Source organism: Mesoplodon bidens (genome assembly GCF_964165515.1).
Source record: "Mesoplodon bidens genome assembly, chromosome: 20".
NCBI lineage: Eukaryota > Metazoa > Chordata > Mammalia > Artiodactyla > Ziphiidae > Mesoplodon > Mesoplodon bidens.
In genome coordinates, this window is record NC_138181.1 from 8,857,748 (window position 1) to 8,882,672 (window position 24,925).

Here is a 24,925-nt window from a genome sequence, read left to right on the forward strand (position 1 = left end):
ATAGAAATGAATAAATTATTGGTTAGGGTTCAAAAAAACTGTAGAAATAAAATATATTGGAAAAAATGGCCTAAGTTACAATAGAACAAAGCAACAAAGTGTCTAGAAATTTTTTTAACGCACAACATCTACATGGGGAAAATATTTAAGTTGTTTAAAGCTTTATGGAAGACCCGAATAAATGGACAGATACAATACATGGATGAATCTCACAGTCATATGTTGAGGGAAAGAAGTCAGACACCAAAGAGTATATACTATGTGACCATATTTATGTGAAGTGCAAATAGGCAAAACTAATCTACAGTGAGAGAGGTCAGAATACTGGTTCTTTTTTGGTGAGGGGGGTAATTGCCCGGGAGGGAAGGTCGAGAGGGTGTTAAGTTGCAGGAGTGCGTGGCTCAGACCCCTTCAACACTACCTGATGTTGCTTCTTTTTCCTCTTTCTCAGTCCATGCCTATGGCCTCTTGGGGGTGCTCTTTATGGCCAGCGGACTAAAGAAGAAAATACTGAAGCCTGGTTTGTGGATGGCTCTGCATGACATGCTGATACCACCTGGAAGTAAATAGCTGCAGCACTACAGCCCCACTTGGGTAGCTCGGAAGCACAGAAGTGAAGGCCAAGCTGCTCAGTGAGCATTACAATTCTGAGCATTACAATTCTCGTCCACTTTGTCTGGAATAAGAAATGGCCAGAAGTATGGATCTACTCTGATTCCTGGGCTTTCACTCATGGGTGGCTGGATGATAAGGGACATGGAAGGAGTGGGCAAGGGAGGTTGGAGGAGAGGCACGTGGATGAACCTCCCAGGATGCGCAGAGACTGAAGATACTTGTGTCTCCTGTAAGCGCCCACAGAGAAGATCCACCGCAGGGAGCCTGTTAATAACAAGGCGGGCAAAATTACATGGTAAGTGGATGCTGGTCAGTTTCTCTGCCCGGCCACCACACTGTTTGTTCAATAGTATGACCTTCCTCTGACCAAGGCAGAGCTGGATAATGCTGCTGTTAACCGGCCAGCAGAGACTCCCACGAGCCCCCAGCGTGGCACTGTTCCCAGGGAGACAAGCCAGCCAAATGACGGCAGCTTGATTATAGTGGAAGAGGCAGAGATTCATCCTGGGCAGCATTCCACTGGAACAGCTCCGCATTCGGGATACGGACTTGCTCTCCCCATCTGCCTCTGTCAGCACCACCGTCTGCGGACCCATAGAACCACACTCCCTACAGCACTGCTTCTGATGAAGGAGCTCATTCCACAGCAAAGGAAGTGCAGCCACATACTCTATCGTCCGGAAGTGGCTGGGAAAACAGAAAGTGGAGTGGCTTAATGAAGACACAGTTACAGTACCAGTTGGGACACAACATCCTGAAAGGATGGGATTCTGCCTTATAGGATGCAGTCTACGCATTGAATCAAAGGACATTATATGATGTTATCTCTGCCATAGTGAGAATGCATGGGTCTGGGATTGAAAGGGTGAAAGGAGAGACTTTGCTCACTATATATACAAAAAAAAGCCTTGCAGAATTTTTGCTTCCCACACTGACAGTCTTGAGCTCTGCTGGTCTGGAGGTCTTAGTGCCCAAGGAGGGAACACTTCAACCTGCAGCGTTCCCCTGAATTGGAGCATGAGACTGCCACCTGCCCATTCTGGGTTCCTGACGCCACTGAGCCAACAGGCCAGCAAAGTGCCTACTCTACTGATTAGAATGATTGATCCTGACTGCCAGGAAGAAATTGAGTTGCTGCTATACAATAGGGGCAGAGAGAACTGTGTCTGGAACCCAGGGTATTCTCTGGAGCGTCTCCTGGCACCTTTATGTGCAATAGTTAAGATTAATGTAAAATTACAGCAAAAAAAAAAGGCTTTATGATTTTGGATTTGGATTTTTTAGGAATGAAGATTTGGATCACAGCACCTGGCAAAGAATCCCGACCAGCTGAGGCTCTGGCTGAGGGCAGGGGAAATATGGAACGCGTAGTGGGGAAAGAAAGCCATCTGATCAGTTCCAGCCTCATGGAAGACAAAGGTATCAGGTACAGAAACAAGGACACAGGGGCTGTGTGCAGTTTCTCTTTGCTTGTTACGTGTGTGCTTACTTGTACATGCGATCCATTTTCTTCTCTCTCCTTCTTCCTAATAGTATTTCATATACAGGTTGTTGGAGATAAAACTTTATAATTTAGTGCGACTCAATTAGGGGAGTCATTCATATAGCTGGTGATGGATACAGTGACTGTATCTCTTGATTTGGGGGGAAGGGTGAGAACATGTTCATTTCTGTGCGGGATGCTCATCTCTTGTTAGGTGGAAACAGAGTTGTTTTATTGTTGGAAGGAAGTTTAAGTGTATGTGGGAGGACGGATATGGAAGCTGACGGTCAAAGGGCTGGACTCTGCGCACCACCGGCTTATTGCCTGTTCATCCCAAATCCACCCTTCACGGTCCTGCTTTTGATGCTGGAACATCTCCGCCTTGCCGACTGCCCCGGTTATCAGCTTTGTCACTGGGAACACTGGAGGGACACAGAGGAGGAGGGACTCTTCCTGCTGCTCGGATGTGCTCCTATTGGGGGCCCATGCCCATAGGCAGTTTCTCAGTGAGTTGTGTGCAGTGATCCATGCAGGAATGCCACATCCTGTGAGAGCCGGCACCATTCCAACAAACTGGGAGAGTTTGTGATGGGAAAAATCTGACTGCTGTCCTCACCCCACAGCCAGCTCTTCCTGGAGAGAGAGAGCCACTTCTGAGAGACCTCCTGGGCCCCATAAGAAGATCACATTTAATTTAAGCTGATTACAGCCCCAGTTTCCTCGTGGATAAAATGAGGATAATGATAGCACTTAACCTCATCAGAATCGTGAGGGCTACCAAAGGCTGTATTTCAACAACCTAAACCCACTGAACTGTAAAAAACACCATGATTTTCTGTACCAGTAAGAAAAAAAAGCCACCAACGAAACTTTGGCACCACATCTTAGCAGTAATCGCCATGACAAATGAATGAGTCACGCCAGCCTCTTGTTGCTTTAAGGTTTTTCAGCTTTCCCTGAGGGACCTGGCAGTTTCTCTTGCCTTCCATTGCATTGCTTGGCATGCGAGATAGACCTTTGTCCTTTGGCTTGTGTTTCAGTGACAGACAGGCTCGCCTTTTTGTAGGTATATTCTGTTCTTATGACCCATTAGAATTTGGTAGAATTATGCTCATATCTCCACATGAAATATTTATTTGACCAACATCAGATTTATGCTCACTGCTGTTTCTATGCGTTTCTGCGTACACAATACATTTCTGTGTCAAGTTGAATCAAAGGGTAATCTTTCTGGGACTTCCCTGGCGGTCCAGTGGTTAGGACTGCGCACTTCCACCGCGGGGGGCACGGGTTCGATCCATGGTTGAGGAACTAAGATCCCGCGTGCCATGTGGCGAGGCCAAAGGAAAAAAAAAAGAAAAAAGGTAATCCTTCTGAAGAGATTTTTAAAGGCAATTAGATTCAACGTGGGTAGTACCAAGTGTACATGGCTCAACTGAATGACAGCTATGACTAAGTTCCCACATGCAAATGATAACTGTAAGTCAATAACCATAATTGTGACATGACATTGATTCAAAAACATGTCCCACGTTGAAAAAATTACACACTTTTTATCGCTGATGAAACATATATTTCAAGTAAAGTTAGTTCAGTGCCCGGCATATTTCAACCAGTCTACACATGCTGGTCCTGCTCCAGATACATCTTTCAAAGACAGTGTTTTCCTTCTAGAATGTACTGTCCAATATAGTAGTCACTTGCCACACATGGCTATTCACATTGAAAATGCAATTAAATAAAAAGTAAGATGAGGGCTTCCCTGGTGGCGCAGTGGTTGAGAATCTGCCTGCCAATGCAGGGGAAACGAGTTCGAGCCTTGGTCTGGGAAGATCCCACATGCCGCGGAGCAACTAGCCCCGTGAGCCACAATTACTGAGCCTGCGCGTCTGGAGCCTGTGCTCCGCAACAAGAGAGGCCGCGATAGTGAGAGGCCCGCGCACCGCGATGAGGAGTGGCCCCCACTTGCCGCAACTAGAGGAAGCCCTCGCACAGAAATGAAGACCCAACACAGCCATAAATAAATAAATAAAATTTAAAAAAAAAAAAAAAGAATCACTAGACTTTGAAATTTAAAAAAAAAAAAAAGTAGAAACCTACAGGGAAAATTAATTTAAAAAAAAAAAAAAAAGTAAGATGAAAAATCTAGTTCCTCAGTTGCACTCACCACATTTCAAGTCTCAGCTGCCCCCTTACTGGACAGTGCAGATTAGATGGCTCTTGTTGCCACACTAAGTTCTATTGAGAAGCACTTTTCTAGAAACTTCTATTAATAAGGACATATATATATATATATATTTTGGGGGGGGATAAAATTGAAATTTTATTCTTCATAACATATGCAGATATTATTTTAAATTAAATGCTAAACATAGAAAGCTTCTAAAAGTAAATGTAGATTATGAAAATATCTTCAGCAACTTGGAATAGGCAAAAATGCATATCTTTGTTTTTAAGAATTTTTAATCTCACTGAGATTGGCGTCAAGGTGACACGGGGTGAGGAGAGTAAAGAGGATGTTACCTATTATTAATTAATCAGAACGGGTATAGAAGAAAAGGATAAGATAAAACCAGCATCGCTAACTAGAAAACAGATTGTCAATTTGTTGAAGTACTGAGCACTTCTTTTTTTTGAAGTATAGTTGACTTACAATATTATATTAGTTCCAAGTGTACAACATAGTGATTCACAATTTTTAAAGATTAAACTCCATTTAAAGTAATTACAAATCACGGCCATATTTTCCTGTGCTGTGCAATAGATCCTTGTAGCTTATTTATTTTATACATAATAGTTTATACCTTTTAATGCCCTACCCCCATCATATCCCTCCCCCATCCCTCCCCCCTCCCCCCTCCATGTAACCATTAGCTTGTTCTCTATATCTGTGAGTCTGTTTCTGTTTTGTTATGTATATTCATTTGTTTTGTTTTTAGATTCCACATATAAGTGATAACACAGAGCATTTGTCTTTCTCTGTCTGACTTATTTTACTAAGCATAAGGCCCTCCTGGTCCATCCGTGTTGCAGCAATGGACATACACTTCTTATATACACAGAATATATTACTAAGTGTCCACGTCACTCACATTCTTTCCTTTTCTACCATTACCGTCTCTCTCTGTCCACACCTTCCTCTTCTCTCCAAGCCCCAGCCCAACACCCATCCACAAAACTGGGTTTCTACCTCCAGGGATTTTTTGTTTTCTTAAAAAAAACTTTTAATTTTAAAATAACTATAGATTCACAGGAAGTTCCAAACAATTACAGATTTACAAGAAGTTGCAAATACACTATAGAGAGGTCCCACACACCCTGCACCTAGTTTTTCTCAATGGTCACATAAAAACCAGGTAACTGACACTGATTCAATGTGTGCGTATAGCTCTGTGTCATCACATGCAGATTTGTGCAACCACCACCAGACTCAAGATACAGAACCATTCTATTACCAGAAATATCTCCCTCGGGTTATCCCTTAAACAACCCCCCTCCACCCCTCCAACGTTACTAATTCCAGGAAATCACTCATTTCCCTTTATTCTCCATCTCATAACATAGTCATTTTGAGAACATTATATAAATGGAACTACACAGTATGTGACCCTTTGAGACTGGCTTCTTTTTTTCACTCAGCATAACGTCCTTGAGGTCTATCCAAATTGTTGCATGTGTCGATAGTTTGTGTCTTTTTATTGCTGAGTAGTACTCCACGCTATGATGTATCACAGCCTGTTTAACTATTCACCTGTTGTGGGAAATGTTGCTTCCAGTTTTTGGCTCTTAAAAATAAAGCTGCAATGAACACTTTTCTGTGTGGACGTAAGATTTCATTTCTCTAGGATAAATGCCAGGAATGTGATTGCTGAGTCATATGGAATCTATTTAGTTTTTTTAAGAAACTGCCAAACTATTCCAGGGCACCACTTTATACACCATGAGCAATGTCTGAGTGATTCAGCTCCCCACAGGTTCACTCAGACTTGATATTGTCACCATTTTAAAATTTACTTGCTTTGTAAGTGATAATGATATTGTATCACTAATTATTTTAATTTGAATTTCTATTGAACATCTCTTTACATGATTGCCACCCGTGCATCCTTTTTTCGTGAAATATCTCTCCATGGCTTTTGTCCATTTTCTAATCAGATTGTTAGTAAAAAAAAAAAAAAAGTTAAGTTTTGAGAATGCTTTATATGTTCTAGATGAATCCTTTGTGAGATATATGGTTTACAAATATTTTCTCCAAATCTATAGCTTGTCTTTTCATTCTCTTAAGTATATTTCACAGGGCAAAAGTTTTCAATTTTGATGACGTCTACTTTATTGATTTTTAAAATTTTACGGGCCATGATTTTGATATAATGTCTGAAAACTTCACCAAGCTCTACACCCTGAAGGTTTTCTGTATTTTTCCTAGAAGTTTTGTAGTTTTACATTTTACACTTAAATCTATGATCCATTTTGAGACATTTTTTATATAAAGTGTGAGACAGGTCAAAATTTTTTTTTTTTTGCTAATGGATATCCAACCATTTGTTGAAAAGACTAACCTTCCTCCATTGAATTACTTTTGCACCTTTGTCAAAAATCTGTTGGTTGTACTCGTGTGGGTCTATTTCCAGTTTCTCTTTTCTGTTCAGTTGATCTGTGTGTCTACTTCTCTAACCACTAGAATATCTTGAAACTGGTAGAGTCATTAATCCAGTTCACTCTTCTCTTTCAGAATTATTTTAGCTATTTAGCTCCTTTGTCTCTCCATATAAATTTGAGAATAATCTTGCCTATATCTACCAAAAGTATTGCTTGGATTCTGATAAAAATTGTGTTAAACCTGACTATCAACTTGGGGAGAACTGATACTTTAAAATGTTGAGTCATCCAATCCACAACATGGTATTTCTCTCCATTTATTTAGTTCTTTGGATTCTTTCATCAGCATTTTATAGTTTTCAGCATACAGGTCCTATACACGTTTTGTTAGGTTTACACTAAGTATCTTTTTTTTTTTTTGCCTTTGGATCCATTTTTATTTTATGATTTTCAAATTTCTTATTATTCTCAGTTTTTTATACAATTTTAAAGGTTATACTCCATTTACAGTTATTACAAAGTATTGGCTCTATTCCCCGTGTTGCACACACACCCTTGTAGCCTGCCTTACCCCCGTTTGTACCTCCCACTCCCCCTCCCCTACAATGCCCCTCCCCACTGCCCCCCTCACTGGTAACCACCAGTTTGTTCTCTACGTCTGTGAGTCTGCTTCGTTTTTGTTATATTCACTAGTTTGTTGTATTTTTAGGTTTCACATATAAGTGATATTATACAGTATTTGTCTTTCTCTGTCTGACTTCTTTCACTAAGCATAATGCCCTCCAAGTCCATCCATGTTGCTGCAAATGGCAAAATTTCATTTTTTTATGGCTGAGTAGTATTCCATTGTATAGATGTACCACATCTCCTTTATCCACTCATCTGTTGATGGACACTTAGGTTGCTTCCATATCTTGGCTATTGTAAATAATGCTGCTACAAATAGTGGAGTCTATGTATCTTTTCGAATTAGTGTTTTCGTTTCTTTCAGATAAACACCCAGGAGTGGAATTGCTGGATCATATGGTAATTCTCTTTTTAGGTTTTTAATGAATCTCTATACTGTTTTCCACAGTGGTTGCCCCATTTTATATTCCCACTGACAGTGTGCAAGTGTTCCCTTTTCTCCACATCCTTGCCAACATTTGTTATTTATGTTCTTTTTGATTATAGCCATTCTGACAGGTGTGAGGTAGTATCTCATTGTGGTTCTGATTTGCATTTCCCTGATGATTAGCCATGTTGAGCATCTTTTCATGTGCCTGTTGGCCAAATGCATTTCCTCTTTGGAAAAATGTCTATTCAGTTCTTCTGCCCATTTTTTAATCAGGTTGTTTGTTTTTTTTACATTGAGTTGTATGAGCTGTTTATATATGCTGGATATTAATACACCTAAGTATTAATTTGGTTTTGAGTAATTACAAATGCTAGTGTATTTTTAATTTGGGGTTTCATGTGCTCATCTAGTATAGAATTTTGAATGTTTATCTTTGTATTCTGTGACTTTGCTTAAGTCACTTTTTAGCTTTAGGAGAGCTTTTGTAGATTCTTTGGGATTTCTACATAAACCATCGTGTCATCTGCAAATAGGGACAGTTTTATCTCTTCATTTCCCATCCCTATGTCTTTTATTTCCTTTTCTTGTCTTATTGTGCTAACACTTCTACTACTATATTGAACAGCAGGGGTGAGAGAGGACATCCCTGCTTTATTTGAAATGTAAGGGGAAAGCACTCAGTCTTTCATCATTAAGTGGTTGCTGTTGGGTTTTTGTAGATGCTGTTGGGTTTTTGTAGATGATTCAGTTGAGGAAGATTCCTTCCATTTCCATTTTTCTCAGCCTTTTACCTTGAATGGATGTTAAATACTGTCCAGAGTTTTTCTGCATCAACTGATATGATCGTGTGATTTTTCTTCTTTAGCCTCTTAATATGTGATTACACTGATGGATTTCCAAATATTGAACCAGCTTTGTATCCATGGAAAAAAAACCCACACTTGGTCATGGGTTATAACACTGCTGAATTTTCATTAATATTCTGTTAAGGATTTTTGCATCTATGTTCGTGAAGATGTTTATGCGTTAACTTTCATTTTCTGTACTGTTTTTGTCTAGTTTGGTACCATGTTAATAGTGCCTTCACAAAATGAACTGGGAAGTATTTCCTCCTGTTCTATTTTCTGCAAGAGATAGTGGAGCATGTGTTAATTCTTTCATTGTTTGGTAGAACTTTCCAATGTAACCATCTGGGCCTGGAGATCTCTTTTTCAGGGATTTTTAAAATTACAAATTCAATTTCCTTCATGGCTATAAGGCTATTCAAATTATTTCATATTTGATGAGTTGCGATAGCTTGTGCTTTTCAAGGAATTGGTTCATTTAATCTAAGCTGTTACATTTATTGCATAGAGTTGTTCACAGTATTCCTTTCCTATTCTTTTGATATCTGCAACATTGATAATATCATCTTGTTTTATTCCTGATATTGATAATTTGTGTCTTCTCTCTTTGATCTTAACAGAGAAGCTGCTCATTGTTTTACTGATTTTGTTTTCCTTTTTGTCAATGCCTTTGATTTCTGGTCTTTTCTTGTTTTGTTCCTTTTGCTTGCTTTTGATTATTTTGCTCTTCTTTTTTTTAAGTCCTTGAGGTCATTTGGTGCCATAAATTTCTCTTTCAATTGGTTTAGCCGTACCCCACAAATTTTGATATGTTGTATTTTTATTTTCATTCAGTTCAATGTATTCTTAAAATTTCCTGTGAGACTTCCTCTTTGGTCCATGAGCTATATAGAAGCATGTTTTTTAGTTTGCGTATGTTTGGGATTTTCCTGCTATATTTCTGTTGCTCATTCCTGGCGTGATTCCACTATGGCCAGAGAACACACTCTGTATATAAATTTTTGTAAGTTTTTTGAGGTTTGTCTTATGAGCCAGGATTTGGTCTATCTTAGTATATGTTCCATGGGTGCTTGAAAGGAATATGTATTCTGTTGTTGGGGGAAGGCTCTATAAATGTTGATGAGATCCTGTCGGGTGATGGTGCTGTTGAGTTCTTCTATATCCTTTATATATTGCTGATTTTATATAGTAGTTCTATGAATTGTTAACATCCCCAACTAACTTGTGGACTTGTCTCTTCCACCTTGCAGCTCTATCAGTTTTTGCTTTATATATTTTGCATCTCTGTTGTTTGGTGCATATAGATTTAGAGTTGCTATGTCTTTCCACGGACTGCTGAAATTTATTACTATGATGTTCTTCCCTGTCACTGGTAATTTTCTTAGCTCTGAAGTATAATTTATCTGACATTAATATAGTCACTCCTGCATTTTTTGATTAATGTTTGCATGGTATATCTCTTCCATCCTTTTACTCTCAACCTGCTTTGATCATTATATTTGAAATGAGATTCTTGTAGACAGCATATATTGGGGTCTTTTTCAGATCCACTCTGCCAGTCTCTTTTAATTGCTGCATTTCAGTCTATTTACATTTAATATAATTATTGATGTATTAAGGCTCAAGTCTCCCATTTCATTTTAGGTTGCTTTCTGTTTTTCCTCTGTGCTTCTAGCTTCTCTTTTTCTTTTTCCTCCTTTTCTATAAGTTTCTTGAACATCTTTTAGGCTTCCATTTCAATTTATTTATGGTGTTTTTGAGTGTACCTCTTGGTATACCTTTTTCAGGTTGCTCTAGGTGTTCTATTATATATGCATATCTTATCACAGTTTGATACCTGAGCCTAAAGTGTCAATTTATGAATTCCCTCTGAATTCAAGTGAAGTATAGGAACCTTGCTTCTCTTTGTATCTTTTACTCTACCCCATTTATAGTAAAATTGTCTTAAATACTTCCTGTACATACACTGAGAACCATATCAAACCATGTTATAATTTCTGCTTCAACCACCAACATAACTTAGAAAACTCCAGAAAAGAAAGTCTATTATATTTATCCATATTTTTAGTCTTTCTTTTATTCTTCCTAACTTACTGAAGTTCCAAGAATGCTTCTTTTATCCTTTTCACTCTGTTTAGAGAGCTTCCTTTAGCCATTCTTTTAGGGTGTGTCTACTGGCTACAAATTCCCTTCATTTTCTTTGATTTGAGAATGTCGTGACTTCCCCCTTCATTCAGAAGGCATTCCTGAATATGCCTCTGGTATATTTTAGCTGGACAGAGGATTTGGGGTTGACAGTTCTTTTCTACCAGAACCTGAAAAATATACCACTTCTTCTGACTTCCATGGTTTCTGATGAGAAATCTGCTATCATTCAAATAGTTTCCCGTCCCCCATAACTAAGGTGTATTTCTTGTAGTTTTACACATTTTTTTCCCTTTATCTTTAGTTTTTAGGGGTTTGACTGTATGTGTCTTCATATACATTTCTTTCTTTGTGAGAGTTTATCCTGTGTGGGGTTTGCTCAGCTTCTTGAATATAGAGGTTTCTATTTTTTGCCAAATTTGAAGGATTTACAGGTATTCGTTCTTTGAATACTTTTCAGCTACACCTCTTTTCTGCTCTCCTTTTTGGGACTTAGATGACATAAATATTAGCTCTTTTGTTATAGCCCCACAGGCCTTTAAGTCTCTGTTGTTGCTTTTTCCCAATGTTTTCTCTCTGTTGTTCTGAGTGAGAAATTTCTATCGTTCTATTTTCAAGTTCGCTGATTTGTTTCCCTCCATCCTGCTGCCGAGCCTATCCATTGATATTCTTCCTTCATTTATTTTATTTTATTTTATTTATATATATATATATATTTTTTTTTTTTTTTGCGGTACGCGGGCCTCTCACTGTTGTGGCCCCTCCCGTTGCAGAGCACAGGCTCCGGCGCGCAGGCTCAGCGGCCACGGCTCACGGCCCCGGCCGCTCCGCGGCACGTGGGATCCTCCCGGACCGGGGCACGAACCCGTGTCCCCTGCATCGGCAGGCGGACTCTCAACCACTGCGCCACCAGGGAAGCCCACTTCACTTATTTTACTTCATTTCTTTTTCAGTCCTGACATTTCCCCTTGGCTCTTCTTTACATCTTCCGTTTCTTTGCTGAGACTTTCTATTTTTGTTCGTTTGTTTCAAGCTAGCTCATAATTCTTGCCTGAAGCATGTTTACATGATGGCTGCTGTGAACTCCTTTTCGGATGCTTCTACGTCTCTGCCCGTTGGGGGTCTGTGTCCGTTGGGGTACCTGTTCTCAGCTGAGGTCTCCTCACTCCTGGTGTGATGCGGGATTCTGCAATAAGACCTGGGCACCTGAGCCGCGGGTTGTCAGGCTCTGGCTCGCGCTGCGCTCCTGTCCGCAGGCTCGTCCGACACCCACGGGGGACGCAGGGTACTATCTGATCACCAGCAAGTGGGGGCGGGAGCCAGGCTTCCCGAGTGGAAAGGGCCCTCCCGCACAGGCGGGGGGCAGCAGGAGTCCCGGCTCCCCCGTAGGCCTGCTGTCCCCTGGGGGCAGGAACGCCTCGTTCCTGCTGGGCATTCCCCACGTGGTGCCCCCCGATACCAGCAGGAGAGGCCGTGTTACTGTCCAGCATCGATGAACGTCCCCGTTCCCCACCCCATCACTCCAGTGGGGCACTGACTCGTGGCCTGATGTGTGGGGAAGTTTACGTTTCCCCCTTGGTCTTCGCAAGCAGGGGTGGGGCAGTACGTTTCGTGACGTTTGGCTGCCATAGAGTGGTTATCGTTTCCATTTCTGTTTTGCGAGGCTGCCCCGTCCTGACCCTTCACCTGATGTAGTGAGGTGGGTGCACACCCCCAAAGGCTTGCCCACGTCCTAGTTCCCGGAGCCTGTGAACATTCCCTTATACGGCAAAATACGTGATTCAGTTAAGGACTTTGAGAGGAGAAGCTCACCCTAGGTTATCTGGATTGGCTCTAAATCTAGTGACAAGCGTCCTTATAAAGCGATGCACAGGGGAGATTTGATGCATGGAAGAGAAGGCAATATGATCACATTGGCAGAAACTGAACAGATGTAGCCACAAGCCAAGGACCACCGGGAGCCGCCAGAAGCTGGAAAAGGAAAGGAACGTATCTCTCCTACAACTTCTGGAGGGAGCACAGCCCTGCCAGCATCCTGACTTCAGAGTTCTGGCCTCGAGAACTGTGAGAGAACACGTATCTGTTGTTTTAAGCCACCCAGTTTGTGGCAACTTGTTATAGTTTGGTACTGGAAAGTGAGGTGCTACTGTTAAAACTCTAAAACTGTGGAAATGGTTTTCCAATTATATAATGGTTAGATGCTAGAAGAATTCTGAGATGCATGAGAGGAAAAGCCTAGGTTGCCTTAAACAGACTATTGGTATAAATGAGTGTTAAAGAAATTGATGATGAGGGCTCAGAAAGTGAGACGCATGGTAGAAAAAGTTTCTAATGTCTCAGAGGATACATACATCATCATAAACAGAATGTTGGTAGATGTGAATGCTACTTGGCTCTGCCATTGTGTTCTACCATTATGTGGACAGCGGAACTTGTAAGCAACGAACTGGGGTATTTTATTGCAGAGATTTCCAAGCAAAGTGTTAAAGGTGCAGTGTGATTTCTCCTTGCTGCTTACAGTAAAATGCAAGACAAAAGAAATAAATTGAAGAAAGAACTGTTAAGAAGAAAAGCAGCAGCATTTGATGATTTAGGAGATTCTCCATCTATCCATATTGCAAAGGATACTAAAATTAAAAAACTCACTGTTGGAGACAAGTCCAAGGGCGCAGCTGGACAACCTCTTGCTGAAGAGATTATTTGTGTGACTCACAGACCCACTCACTCATCTCAGCAGAAGCCAGGAATAGAAGTGGAGTTATCCAAGAAAGACCTGTGGATCTTTTGTTAACGGTGTGGACTCCCATGACATACACAGGAGACCCACAAGATTATTAAGAATGTTGTATCAGCAGAAACAAGCTTGGTTTGAAAAGGACAGAGAGAGGATGGCATAAGTCTACTGGACTTCTAAAACTCCAGAGCCAGGAAATGGTTGACAGAGTGACTTGGTTGTAAACATGTGCTAGCTGTCAAGACAAAGGAGGAATGACTCTGAGGGCAGAGCCGTGGGTGCAAAGGAAGAGACTGGAAGAGCAGTTACAGAGGCAGTGGGTGCAGAGGCCTATGAAGCTGCCTTGGGTTCAGTGGACAGAGCCTCAAGTGACAGAAAATTATTCTCAGGACTTGAAACCTAACGGAATTTACCCTGGTAGATTTCAAACTTGCTTCGGGCTAGTGACTCCTTTATTCCTTCCAATTTCTCCCCTTTGGAATGGGAATGTCTATCACATGCCTATCTCGCCATTGTATTTTGGAAGCAGACAAATCGTTTTCTTGTTTCACAGGCCCACAGATGGAGGGATTTTGTCACAGGATGGATCACGCCCAGAGCCTGCCAAACCTGATGTTGATGATGAGATTCAAGACTTCTGAGCTGATGATATTTAGATTTTGGTCTTAGTGTTGATTCTGTAGTGGGTTGAGACTTTTCGGGATGGGGTGAATGTATTTTGCATGTGATGAATGTGAACTTTGGGGGGCTAGATGGTGGACTGTAGTGGGTTCCATGGTGGCCCCCCAGGAAGAAATGTCCACATCCTAATCCCCAGAATCTATAAATATCGTCTTATATTGTAAAACATGAGACCAAATTTAGGGTCTTGATCAAATTATGTGCCTCTTAGGCACTTATCTTGGATTATCCAGATCAGCCCTAAATTCAATCACGAGGGTTTTTTATGAAAGGTACACAGGGGAGACTTGACAGATAGAAAAAGAGGTGGCAATGTGACCACAGGGGCAGAGCTGCAGCCACCAAGTCAAGGATCTCCTGCACCCACCAGAAGCTAGAAGGAGCAAGGAACAGAATCTCCCCTAGGGACCTTGGAGGACTTGATCTCAGACTTCGGCCTCCAGACCTGTGAGAATAAATGTCTGTTTTAAGCCATATAGTTTGTGGTGATTTGTTACAGCAGACCTAGGAATCTAACAGAGTTGGAGAGCAGCTTCTTTGTTTGTGCCATTGGTCGGCATCTCCAGCCTTCCGTCAGGGACACAGGAGGCAAGAGGAAAACCCAGGGAACTCACCACCACATCACCGCTCAGGGCCAAGGTCCCTAGCTGGTCTGCCTCCTTCTCACTGCCTTTTGGGGTCTTACCTTTGTTTATAAATAACGTCCAAGGATCTCAGCTGTACTAGCAGGAGGAATAGGAAAAAAGTACATCTGCTCCACCTTTTGGAAGTGGAAGTCCTACCTCCAGAATTTTCACTTTTTCAACCAATTAGCATATTCCAGTTACATCACTCGTTTTAAACATTAGCTTTGGTGATGTGTCCTTCCTTGTTCAAAATTCTTCAGTGGCTCCCAACTGCCTACAAAATCAGCCCCTGACTCTTAACTCCACATTCATTCCCTCCCTAATCTGACCCCGTCCCAGCCTACCTTTCTGGTAGAATGTCCCACTGTGTTCCTCACCAGTGTTTCCAAAATCACGCTTTATCAAACTCAGTTCTTTGGGACGTCAATCAATGTTACATGTACACGGGAGAAAAAAAAAAAAAGGCTCTACTGTCAAATGAATTGGGTAAACAGTGGATTTAGGTAGATTTAAGCCAGTTTATTATTATAGATCTTTCAGATTCTTTAATAAACCAGTGCACAAGGTGAATCTCCAAGAGGCAGTTAAAGCATGAAGCGTTTCCCAAACTTCCCTGACACAGAACCCACTGTACCGCCTCCACGGAAGGCACTCTGTGAAACTCTTCTCGTCCCACTTTCTTCTCCAACCAAACTTGCCTGTTTGTTATCATCTGAACTCACTTTGCTTTCCTGCTGTTATAGGAAGGAGCAGCTTTTGTGAAACGTCAAAGAGGCAGTGCTGGCGCTCTGGCACTGTTTGATCAGGCACCATTCAATTTCATAAAACTTTCCATTAAAGTTGGGCTTTGAGTTCATAAGTCCCAACCAGAGGTATTATAAAAATAGACTGTGGGATTTGAGTCATGTTACAAAATAGAGAATCTGTTTTTTAAATATAAATCCATTTAATAATACCGCTGGATGATACGAGGGATGGGAACTGCCCCGTGCACCCTGCCACACCCAGGGGCAGGGGGTGTGGGCACAGGGGTCAGCAAGCTGGTGGTTGACAGACACCTTCCTCTTCTTTCCTTCTTCTCCATGGCAGCTTGCTCCCGGGGACTCTTTGGGACCCACAGGAAGGGAGACGCTCTCCCCTCCTGGCACCAGCGACTCACTCTGGCTGGAGAGACTCCGGATGGGGAAAGCAGCACTCACCCAGCCTGGCCCAAGGTCGAAGGCAGAAGGAAAACGTTAGCAGCCGTGAAGTCAGAAGAGGAGGGAGGACCGGGCTGGGCTGAATCCACGGTTTCAAGAGAAGCCGGATCCAGATTAAACCTTAGCTATGAAGACAGGTGGATGAGGCCTCTGGAGATCAGGAGGGGTCAGGAGAGGACAGCTAGCACCAAGTGCCGTTCATACTTCGCCCTAAAAGTCAGTTAGACGTGTGGCCAGTGGTCTGTGGAGCCACCGTACTCGGAGCACTTCTCTCCGCTCAGAGGCAGTGGCTGCCGTGGCTCCATCTCCCCAGACGCCGTGCTCGGCATCCACGTCTGCTGGGCCTCTGTGGCGGAGGACGTCCAGCGTGCAGACAAGCTGCTGGCACTGCCCCGGAGGGCTGCATCCTCGGTCCACGGTGATGGTCATGGCTGCTGGGGAAGCGAGATCTCCATCTGGGTGCCGAGAACACTGGAGGCGACGCGGCGGGGCCCCGGGGGCCTCGGGCCAGGCAGCCCGGCAGGGTCAGGGCCGCCCACCATCAGGAGGTCCGCTCCAGGCTTCTCCTCCTCCCCCGACTGCAACCAGCTCCAGTCTAGAGACTGAAAGTCAACGGGCACGTTAAAGACACCATGGCCACCTAGACATCTGCCTTGTTCGGGAGGCAACCAGCACAGTTTAGAGGGAAAATGAATTCCTCTCGTTAAGACAGCCTTGTTTCTGCAGGGTACCCCTGAGCTACAGCTACGTCTGCAAAACCGTGCCGGAGCCTTTTCTTCGGATGGGCTTGGAGCCCTGAGATTCCAGGAAGGTGATTTAAGTATTGTTACTGCAGCTCACAGCACAGACTCATGCTCACTGCGGGCAGCTGGTACCCTGGGCTAATCTCAGCTCTCGACCTCCAACCTCACCAGGTGAAATGGCCTGGTCAGACTTCCTTTTCCTCTGGCAGAAGTGCCAACGGGCAGTGAAAGGATCGAAGTATACACGGCTTGGAGGAGGAAGAACAGCAAGAAGAGACACAGAAAGCCCCAAACCAGAGAAGGACGCTTGACTAAGTAAGAAGTGATGACACTGAGCAGTATCCCCTCCGATTCTTCCCCCAAATCAGAAGTTCTGGAGACGCTAACATGTGACTGTATCGGCAGGAAAAGGCCGAAGAGCCAAGCGAGTGAGTTAGCATCCTCGCAGCAACTTCAGCTGTGTCTCAACGTACCTGCATCTGGACTCGTGTTTCTTTAGGTCAGCTTCCCTGTAACTAGGACTGCTAAGCCCCGAGTCCCTGAGAGGCGGGGTGGTGACGGGCTCTTGCTTTGTTCCCGGAGCCCAGCACTGCACCCCACACACAGATGCCCGGCAGTTGTACAGAAGGTGCAGCGGGGGAGAGGCCTTCTCACAATGAGGTTACCTTCTTCGTAAGGAGCAAGGGTAGCAAGGATGAAATGACATAATGCGCACAAAGTACCTGCACACGTTCAACAGGCATCAGCATTGCTATCACGGTGAATAAGAAGCACGTACTAGAAAATCCTAAGTGTACACTGAGATCGAGGAAGCACGGCATCGCCTTTCGATCTGCTTTTTCTCGTTTGCTGTGGAAAGAAAGGGCGTGGGGCGGCGGGGGCTCCCACGGGCCATTACCCTTAAGCTCTGGTCCTGGTCCTTCATGGTGTCCTGCAGGGCGTTTTCCAGCCGGGTGCACAGGGTGTGTGCTTCAGCCACGAGGTCTTCACTAAAAAAAACGATTGAATTAGTAGAACGTGGTCAATGTCAACTTTTCAAAAGTGTTTACAAATACGCTAAAGAGCTTCTGGAAAGGTTTTAAAAATTAAATAATTATTCTGAGGCTGAGTGTCTTAAAACACTGTGTTATTGCCTAAGTGATTTCATCTGTCTAGTAAGTGCTGTTACAGAAGCTCGAGTCCAGCTACGAGCATCACTGTTCACCACGTGAAAAAGCAGCGACCCGGCTTAATAACAAAGCTCTTTCTGACTTAACTAGATTCTCTCCTAACTGCCGTAACCTGAAGATCTCTCCCAAACCACCTGTTTTCCACTTTTTGAAACGGACAAAAATATACACACCATGCAATTTCCCCAGATGTCCCCAGCTCGTTGACATCTGGGGGAAGCAAGTTCTGGGAACTGATTTGTTTACCGCGCTCTCTCCCCTTCCCTCTGATGAGAAATGCACGTGTCCCCCTGATAACCGGCCGCAGTGAGAAAGAGGAGAGCAGGGCGAGGCATCTGTCCTTTCTAACCTTGGCTTGAGGACGTGGAGACACAGACAGCGGCCTGTGCCCCCGGGACAACTTCTCCAGAGCTTTGAGGATCTCATGGAAAGAGAGTGACAAATCCAGGAGGAAGGGCCCTCGATGCCCTCCCCTCACCGTGAAGGGGGCACTGATGGACGGAACAAAGCACGGCGCTGCCCAGACTCATCCATGGACTACTAACCAGGCTCCAGGCTCCGGGCCGGCCCCAGAGGCCCCGTGAGAGGCGCGGGACCTGGTTACCATCCTCAAGGAGCTAACAGTAAGTTGGGAGAGAATTAAGAATCCAAAACAGGGACTTCCCTGGCAGTCCAGTGGTTAGGACTCTGCGCTTTCACTGCTGAGGACCTGGGTTCAGTCCCTGGTCAGGGAACTAAGATCCCGCCAGCCAAGCGGCAAAAAAAATTAAAAATTAAAAAAAATTAAAAATAAAAAATCCAAAACTGTAGAGGCTACAAAGCCCCCAAGTACAGGAACAGGATTTTTTAAAACAGCTGTATTGAGATAAATTTACAAACCATAAAGTTCACCCATTTAAGGTGCACAGTTCCATAGTTCGAGTACATTTTTGGAGTTGTGCAACCATCCTGGTAATCCAGTTTTGGACCGCTTTCATCACCCAAAAAGAAACCTTGTACCTGTCGCCGGTCACTCCCCATTCCTGCCCCGCCCCCTGCCCTCGGCAATCATTAATGTATTTTCCATTCTATAGATCTGCCCACAGGAACCGATTTTAACTGTCTCCACTGCCTGGGGCCCAGCAAAGGGAAGGTGCTGAATAAATGTGAGACTGAACCAGAAACAAAAAAACCCCCAAAGGTGGTCCAGGAGGAGAAGGATCCCTGTGCTCGTGTGCCAGGGCCGTGGAGGAGGTGGGCGAAGAGGGAGGGTGGCTGCGGGGAAAGGTGTCAGCGGAGCCGAGGTTCTGGAACTTCAGGGCGCAGGAGGGTCAGCCAGGGCTGGTTCAACAGGACTGCTCCGCCCCACCCCGAGCTCCTGACCCCAAATCTGCATTTCTGGCAAGTACCCAGAACCCTCCGATGCTGCTGGTCTGGACCAGGCTTTAAGACCCCCGACGGCAGAGCCAGGAATCTGCCCGGGAGCAGTGGGTCAGAATGCGGAGGTGGCTTGAAGGCCTGAGAAGGCTCAGGCTTGGACCCCGAGGCAGGAGGAAGCCATGGCTGGTCCCTAAATAACTCGAGGAATAACTCGATCAAAGTGGTCTCCTGTGGGGCTTCCCTGGTGGCGCAGTGGTTGAGAGTCCGCCTGCCGATGCAGGGGACGCGGGTTCGTGCCCCGGTCCGGGAAGATCCCACATGCCGCGGAGCGGCTGGGCCCGTGAGCCATGGCCGCTGAGCCTGCGCATCCGGAGCCTGTGCTCCGCAACGGGAGAGGCCACAGCAGTGAGAGGCCCGCGTACCGCAAAAAAAAAAAAAAAAAAAAACGGTCTCCTGTGAAGACTGATTTGACCAGTGGGGCCTGGAAGCAGCACTGGGCGGGGAAGCAGGGAGGGAGAAGTTCGCCGGAAGGGCTCTGGGGCTCTGCTGCCAGCTCCGCGGCAGGGGTGCAGGTGATGAGTGGGGCAGGGAGAAGCCACGGGGGGGGGGGGGACCAGTGACACGCGACTCAGGCGTGGAGGCCAGGGCACGCCCGCAGGGACCTGGTTCTATGAGCAGACCGCGATGGGTGGACTAGCGGACAGTAGGGACTGGCCAGCACTTCCAAGGTTCCCGTCCAGCAACAAGCAACCTGACCTCAGACGAGGGAACCTTAGTCGGCGAGTCAGGAGGAGCTCTGGGAGCAAAACGCCGCATCTGTCCCCACAGCGCCCGGCAAACACGCACAGAACCGCCGACGGGTGACCGACACGCCTGACTCCTGCACTGGGCACGGCGAACGGGGACGCACCTCTTCTTGATGGCCCCGGGTAAGCTGTCAGGGGCTGGGCAAGGCTGAGACAGAAGCTGGCTGGGGTGACTCAGGCGGGATGTGTTCATGCTGTCCGGGCTTCCACTGACGGGACCTCGCACCTTGCTCTAGACGACAAAACCAGGAAGAGAGTCAGCAGTTTTGGAGCAAACAGATGTTTCAAATTTTGCATTCACACCAGGGTATTTTCTTTCTTTCAAGTTTTTTTTTTTTTTTTTCCGATGTGGACCCTTTCTAAAGTCTATATTGAATTTGTTACAATATTGCTTCTGTTTTTTATGTTTTGGTTTTTTGGCTGAGAGGCATGTGGGATTTTAGCTCCCTGACCAGGGATCGAACTCGCACCCCCTGCATTGGAAGGTGAAGTCTTTAATCACTGGACTGCCAGGGAAGTCCCAGGCACCACACCAGGGTATTTTCTCATGAGACAACTGGCCACGAGACACAGGCCCTTCCTGGAGAAATAGATCAACATCGCTATTTGATGGTTTGCATTTCAGTTTAGAAACTGTTTCTGTATCTATAGGTGTGCTTTTTGGTAAAAGTTTCTAGGGGCTTCCCTGGTGGCACAGTGGTTAAGAATCCGCTTGCCAATCCAGGGGACACGGGTTCGAGTCCTGGTCCGGGAAGGTCCCACATGCCGCGGAGCAACTAAGCCCGTGCGCCACAACTACTGAGCCCGCACTCTAGAGCCCGCGAGCCACAACTACTGAGCCCACATGCCACAACTACTGAAGCCCGTGTGCCTAGAGCCTGTGCACCGCAACAAAGAGTAGCCCCTGCTCGCAGCAACTAGAGAAAGCCCGCACGCAGCAACAAAGACGCAACGCAGCCAAAAATCAATCAATCAATCAATCTACTAAAAAAACCCAGATTCTAACTACAGAGAGATCTGAGGGCTCTATTGGTTGGGTCGCTTAACAAACTCTTACAAGGAAATTAGAAGGAAGGTGTGTTTACTCTTTCCAAGTAGAAGACAGACACACAAAGGTCCTAAGTGACTTTCTGTGACTCGCACCATCGCGGGACAGGAGACCCAGGTGTTCTGACGCCCCAGGCCGCGGTGGCCACTCCACCTCATGCAGCCGTTGCTCCTCTGACCCGCGACCAAGGCCTGTCACCGCCTCAACTGCCCTGCAGCCCGCAGGGCGGCGCGGTCTGTCCCACCAGCTCGCTTCCAAGACACGGCTTCTACCTGGCTCTTCTCCCTCCTCTGTCCTGGGCTCTTCTGTGCTGAGGGCTCTCTCTGAGCAACTCAGTGGGATCACAGCTACGCTGAGACGGCGGGCACACAGAGTGTGGGCTGAGTGCTGCGCGGCACGGGCACAGCTCAGGACCCACCAGGCCACACGGGCACGCGCTGCTGGGGCTGCACGCAGACCTCCAGGAACCTGGGCGTGTGACCTCGTCTGGAGAAAGGATCTTTGCAGGTGTAGCTAAGGAGCGGGTGATGAGATCACCCTGGACTACGTGGGTGGGACCTGAATCCAGCGACAAGTGTTTTTACAAGAGATACTCAGAAAAGAGACGCAGAGAAGAGGGTCACGTGGAGACAGAGGCAGACACTGCAGGGACACTGCCACAAGCCAAGGAGTACCGGGAGCCGCGGAAATCGAAGAAGAGGCGACGAAGGAGGGGGGAGTCTCCCCTCCAGCCTCCAGAGGGAGCCTGGCCCCGCCGACACCTGGATGGCGGCCTTCTGGCCTCCAGGACCGTGAGAGTAACTGTGCTAATTGATCACAGCCACCACCCGCACAAGTAACACGAGGACACAGGCGCCCACCCCGCCCCTCCCCACTCACACCAAGTCACGGAGCAGAGAAGTGGAAAGCGAGCGGTGGCCCCGCGGCCCCCACGCCGGGTGCTGGGCTGGGGACGGCAGCACAGGGCCGCGCCGAGGTCACTCACGCAGGCGATCTTCAGCAGGTTCCAGAGCTCCTTCTGTCGCTTTTCCTGCAGCCGAACCACAGTCTTCTCGTCCTCGCTCATTAGGCTCACCACCTCCTCCACCTTGGGCAGCAGCTCCAGAGCCTTCTGCTTGCAGACCACAGTCTTACTGTGAAGGACAAACGTGACAAGCTCCAGCGGCACGTGGGTCGGAGGACGCGGGACGCAGCCCCGGCCGTAAAGGCTCTGCTCGGCGCCGCAGGTGCAGGTCCCGCGGGGCTCAGGCGAGTGGGCGAGGCCTCACACACAGCCCGCCGCCCCTCCCCACTCCACCCCGCCGGAGGGAAGGCGGCCTGATACCTGAGCTGCGTATAGATCACTCGCACTTTCTTCTCAAAGCCTTGGATTGCCTGCAGGAGCAGCCGTACCATTTCCTGACTGTCGCCATCAGTTCGCTGGTCTGCAAAGAGGGACGGGGTCGCACGGTCCGCGGGGGGCGCTGGCCTGGTGCCCGGGTAGTGAGGGACCCGGGAGGTGGCCCACTCACCTCGGGGCTTCTCCCTCAGCCTCCGGTAAAGCTCCCGCGCCTGCTCTTCTCTGAAACACACAAGACAGCAGCTTCGTCAGCATCGAGCAGAGGTCAACAAGCTCACCTGAAGCGCCGGGGCCAACTCCTGCCGTCCGGACTACTGATTTCTAGAAGCCAGACGGGCAGCACATCCCGACTGGAGCAAACGATCGCTCCTGGTGATGTTACAGGTGAAATCCAGGACAAGGGAAGGCCCGCCTCATTATCAAAACTCAAACACCTCCACGGTCTAGTAAGAATCTTCAGGACAGCAGTCTCCTCTGAATTCCCTGCCCGCCCGGCTCCTGCCATCGGGACTCTGGGTGCGGTCTGTTGCTGGACCTGAGCCCGGAGAATGTGGCCCCCGAAAACTCAAGCCCAGGAGCAGACACAGACACCCTCCCCGTGCCCCTAACACAGTGAGATGGGCTGACATTTTCAGGGGTGACTTTCGTTTGAAAATCAGAGGAGAATAAAGGGTTAAATGACTTGAGAAAGTAAGGATTACAAATAACTAAATTTCTGATGTTCGGCATCTGGTCCTAAGAATCCTAATAGAAGCATCAGAGGACACGGCTGAGCCCCAAGGAGGTAGCTCCTGAGGGGCCCCGAGGCTCACCTGCCCCTCCTGTCCGCTCCCAGGGCTGCAGGCGGGGCTGCTCTGCCTAGGCACCCCCCTGCACTGCCCCCCACTCCCGGAGCCAAGGCCAAGTTCCTGATCAAGACTCAAATGAAGTGTCCAGATCCCACCTTCTAAGACTTGCCAGGCTCCACCCGTTCTACTTTCTGCTCCTCGGGCCACGGCGAGTGAGGGTGGGCTGGGCGGCCCTGGCGTCTAATCTGATACTTTGGTCAAGCAAAGGCCCTTGGGACGGCAGCCTCCGTAGTTCACGAGCCACCGCTGGGGGCGTTATCTGAACTGGTCCCCATAACTGTGAGGTCAGACAGCGCTTCTCTATCCTGTGAGGCTCAGAGTGACGGAGCTGTGCCTGTGCTCATCTCTGCGTGTGCCGAGGTGACCCCATGGGGGCCGAGCTCCGGGGGGAACGGGCCCACGGGGCCCCACCGGGACCACACTCAAACCATCCCGACACACACACTCATACCCACACATACAAAGAGAGACACACGCTCACACACAGACATACACATTCCTATACAGGCTCACTCTCACACAACACACGCTCACACACACACACACGCACGCGCGCGTACACACACACTCACAGGTCGTCCAGCGTCCCGCCCTGCTTCCGGCCCACGGGGCTGCGCTGCAGGTCCACGATGTCCGTCTGCAGCGCCATCATCCGCTCCACCAGCTGCTTCACCTCGTTCTCCTGAAGGAAGAGCGGTGCTGAGGCCAAGGACGCGGCGACAAACTCCTGAGACACGGGCTTCTCGGGGGGGCCCTCTGGCCTCACCGCAGACCCTCAGCTGACCAGCCGGAAGGGACACGCACTTGGAGCCCTGCAGTCGGATCTGGGGTCGGCCACCTGTCCGCTGTGTGGCCCTCGGGCAGGTCCCCTGACCTTGCACTGCAGTTTCCTCCACCGTAAACTAGGCTCTCAAAGGGCTGCGTTAGGGTGAGAGCAGACAGAGCAGGTCGGGGCCTGGCCCAGTCCTGGCGTGGAGAAGCGGCCGGGGCACATTCTCTTCTCCAAACTCGTCGATGACCTCAGGGATTACACCCACGAGTGCCAAGACTGGGGGTGCGTTGGGGTCCCTGTGGTTGGACAAGGTACTGCCGATGGACACCCACCTTTAAGGAGGCACATCGGTACTGATTTATAGAAACAGACGTTAAGACACGGAGGTGAAACTCCCTGCCCCAGTTCACAGGGAAAATGGTGACAAAGTCCAGGAAAAAGCCTTGGAGTCCACAGTCCTCCATTTGTGCGAGGTCTGCCACGTCACACCCTGGCCTCATAATCAGCACTTTTCAGCGGTATCTGATTTACACTGTCCTAAGACTTGCCCCTTAGACCCGTTCTTTCCTGGGGATTTCTTGTCCCAGGGAGGTTAGGACAACCTCCGACAAGACGGAGTGTTGCTCCTTCATCCAAGGCCCCTTCTCGTGGAAAGAGGACAATCACGTCGTAATCCTGACTCCAGTCTGTGCAGCTCCCGGACCTGCCACGGCAGGGCCTCCTGCACTGTCCCCCACCCCCTGCCTCTCCCACTCTTTCCAGCAAGTCCTAGCTGAGGGCAGAGAGCTGGGAGAGGAAAATCTCATTTTCGACATACAAGCTCGACCGAGAGCACAGTGAGAAAGGGGAGGACGGCA

The 24,925-nt window shown here is 47.0% G+C and overlaps 1 protein-coding gene across 2 annotated transcripts in view; it reads right to left on the reverse strand.

Annotated features, from left to right (window-relative positions):
- Positions 1 to 15,289: 15,289 nt before the first annotated feature.
- IKBKB (inhibitor of nuclear factor kappa B kinase subunit beta) overlaps positions 15,290 to 24,925 on the reverse strand; it is a 47,095-nt gene continuing 37,459 nt past the window's right edge. For both annotated transcript variants that reach the window (XM_081220792.1, XM_081220791.1), the window contains exons 16-22: positions 23,869 to 23,978; positions 22,621 to 22,670; positions 22,434 to 22,533; positions 22,095 to 22,242; positions 20,166 to 20,293; positions 17,626 to 17,716; positions 15,290 to 16,586 (exon numbers count right to left, since the gene is read on the reverse strand). In XM_081220792.1, the coding sequence (XP_081076918.1) occupies positions 16,410 to 16,586; positions 17,626 to 17,716; positions 20,166 to 20,293; positions 22,095 to 22,242; positions 22,434 to 22,533; positions 22,621 to 22,670; positions 23,869 to 23,978 (804 nt within the window). In that variant the 3' untranslated portion in view covers positions 15,290 to 16,409. The remainder of the gene's footprint in view (positions 16,587 to 17,625; positions 17,717 to 20,165; positions 20,294 to 22,094; positions 22,243 to 22,433; positions 22,534 to 22,620; positions 22,671 to 23,868; positions 23,979 to 24,925) is intronic.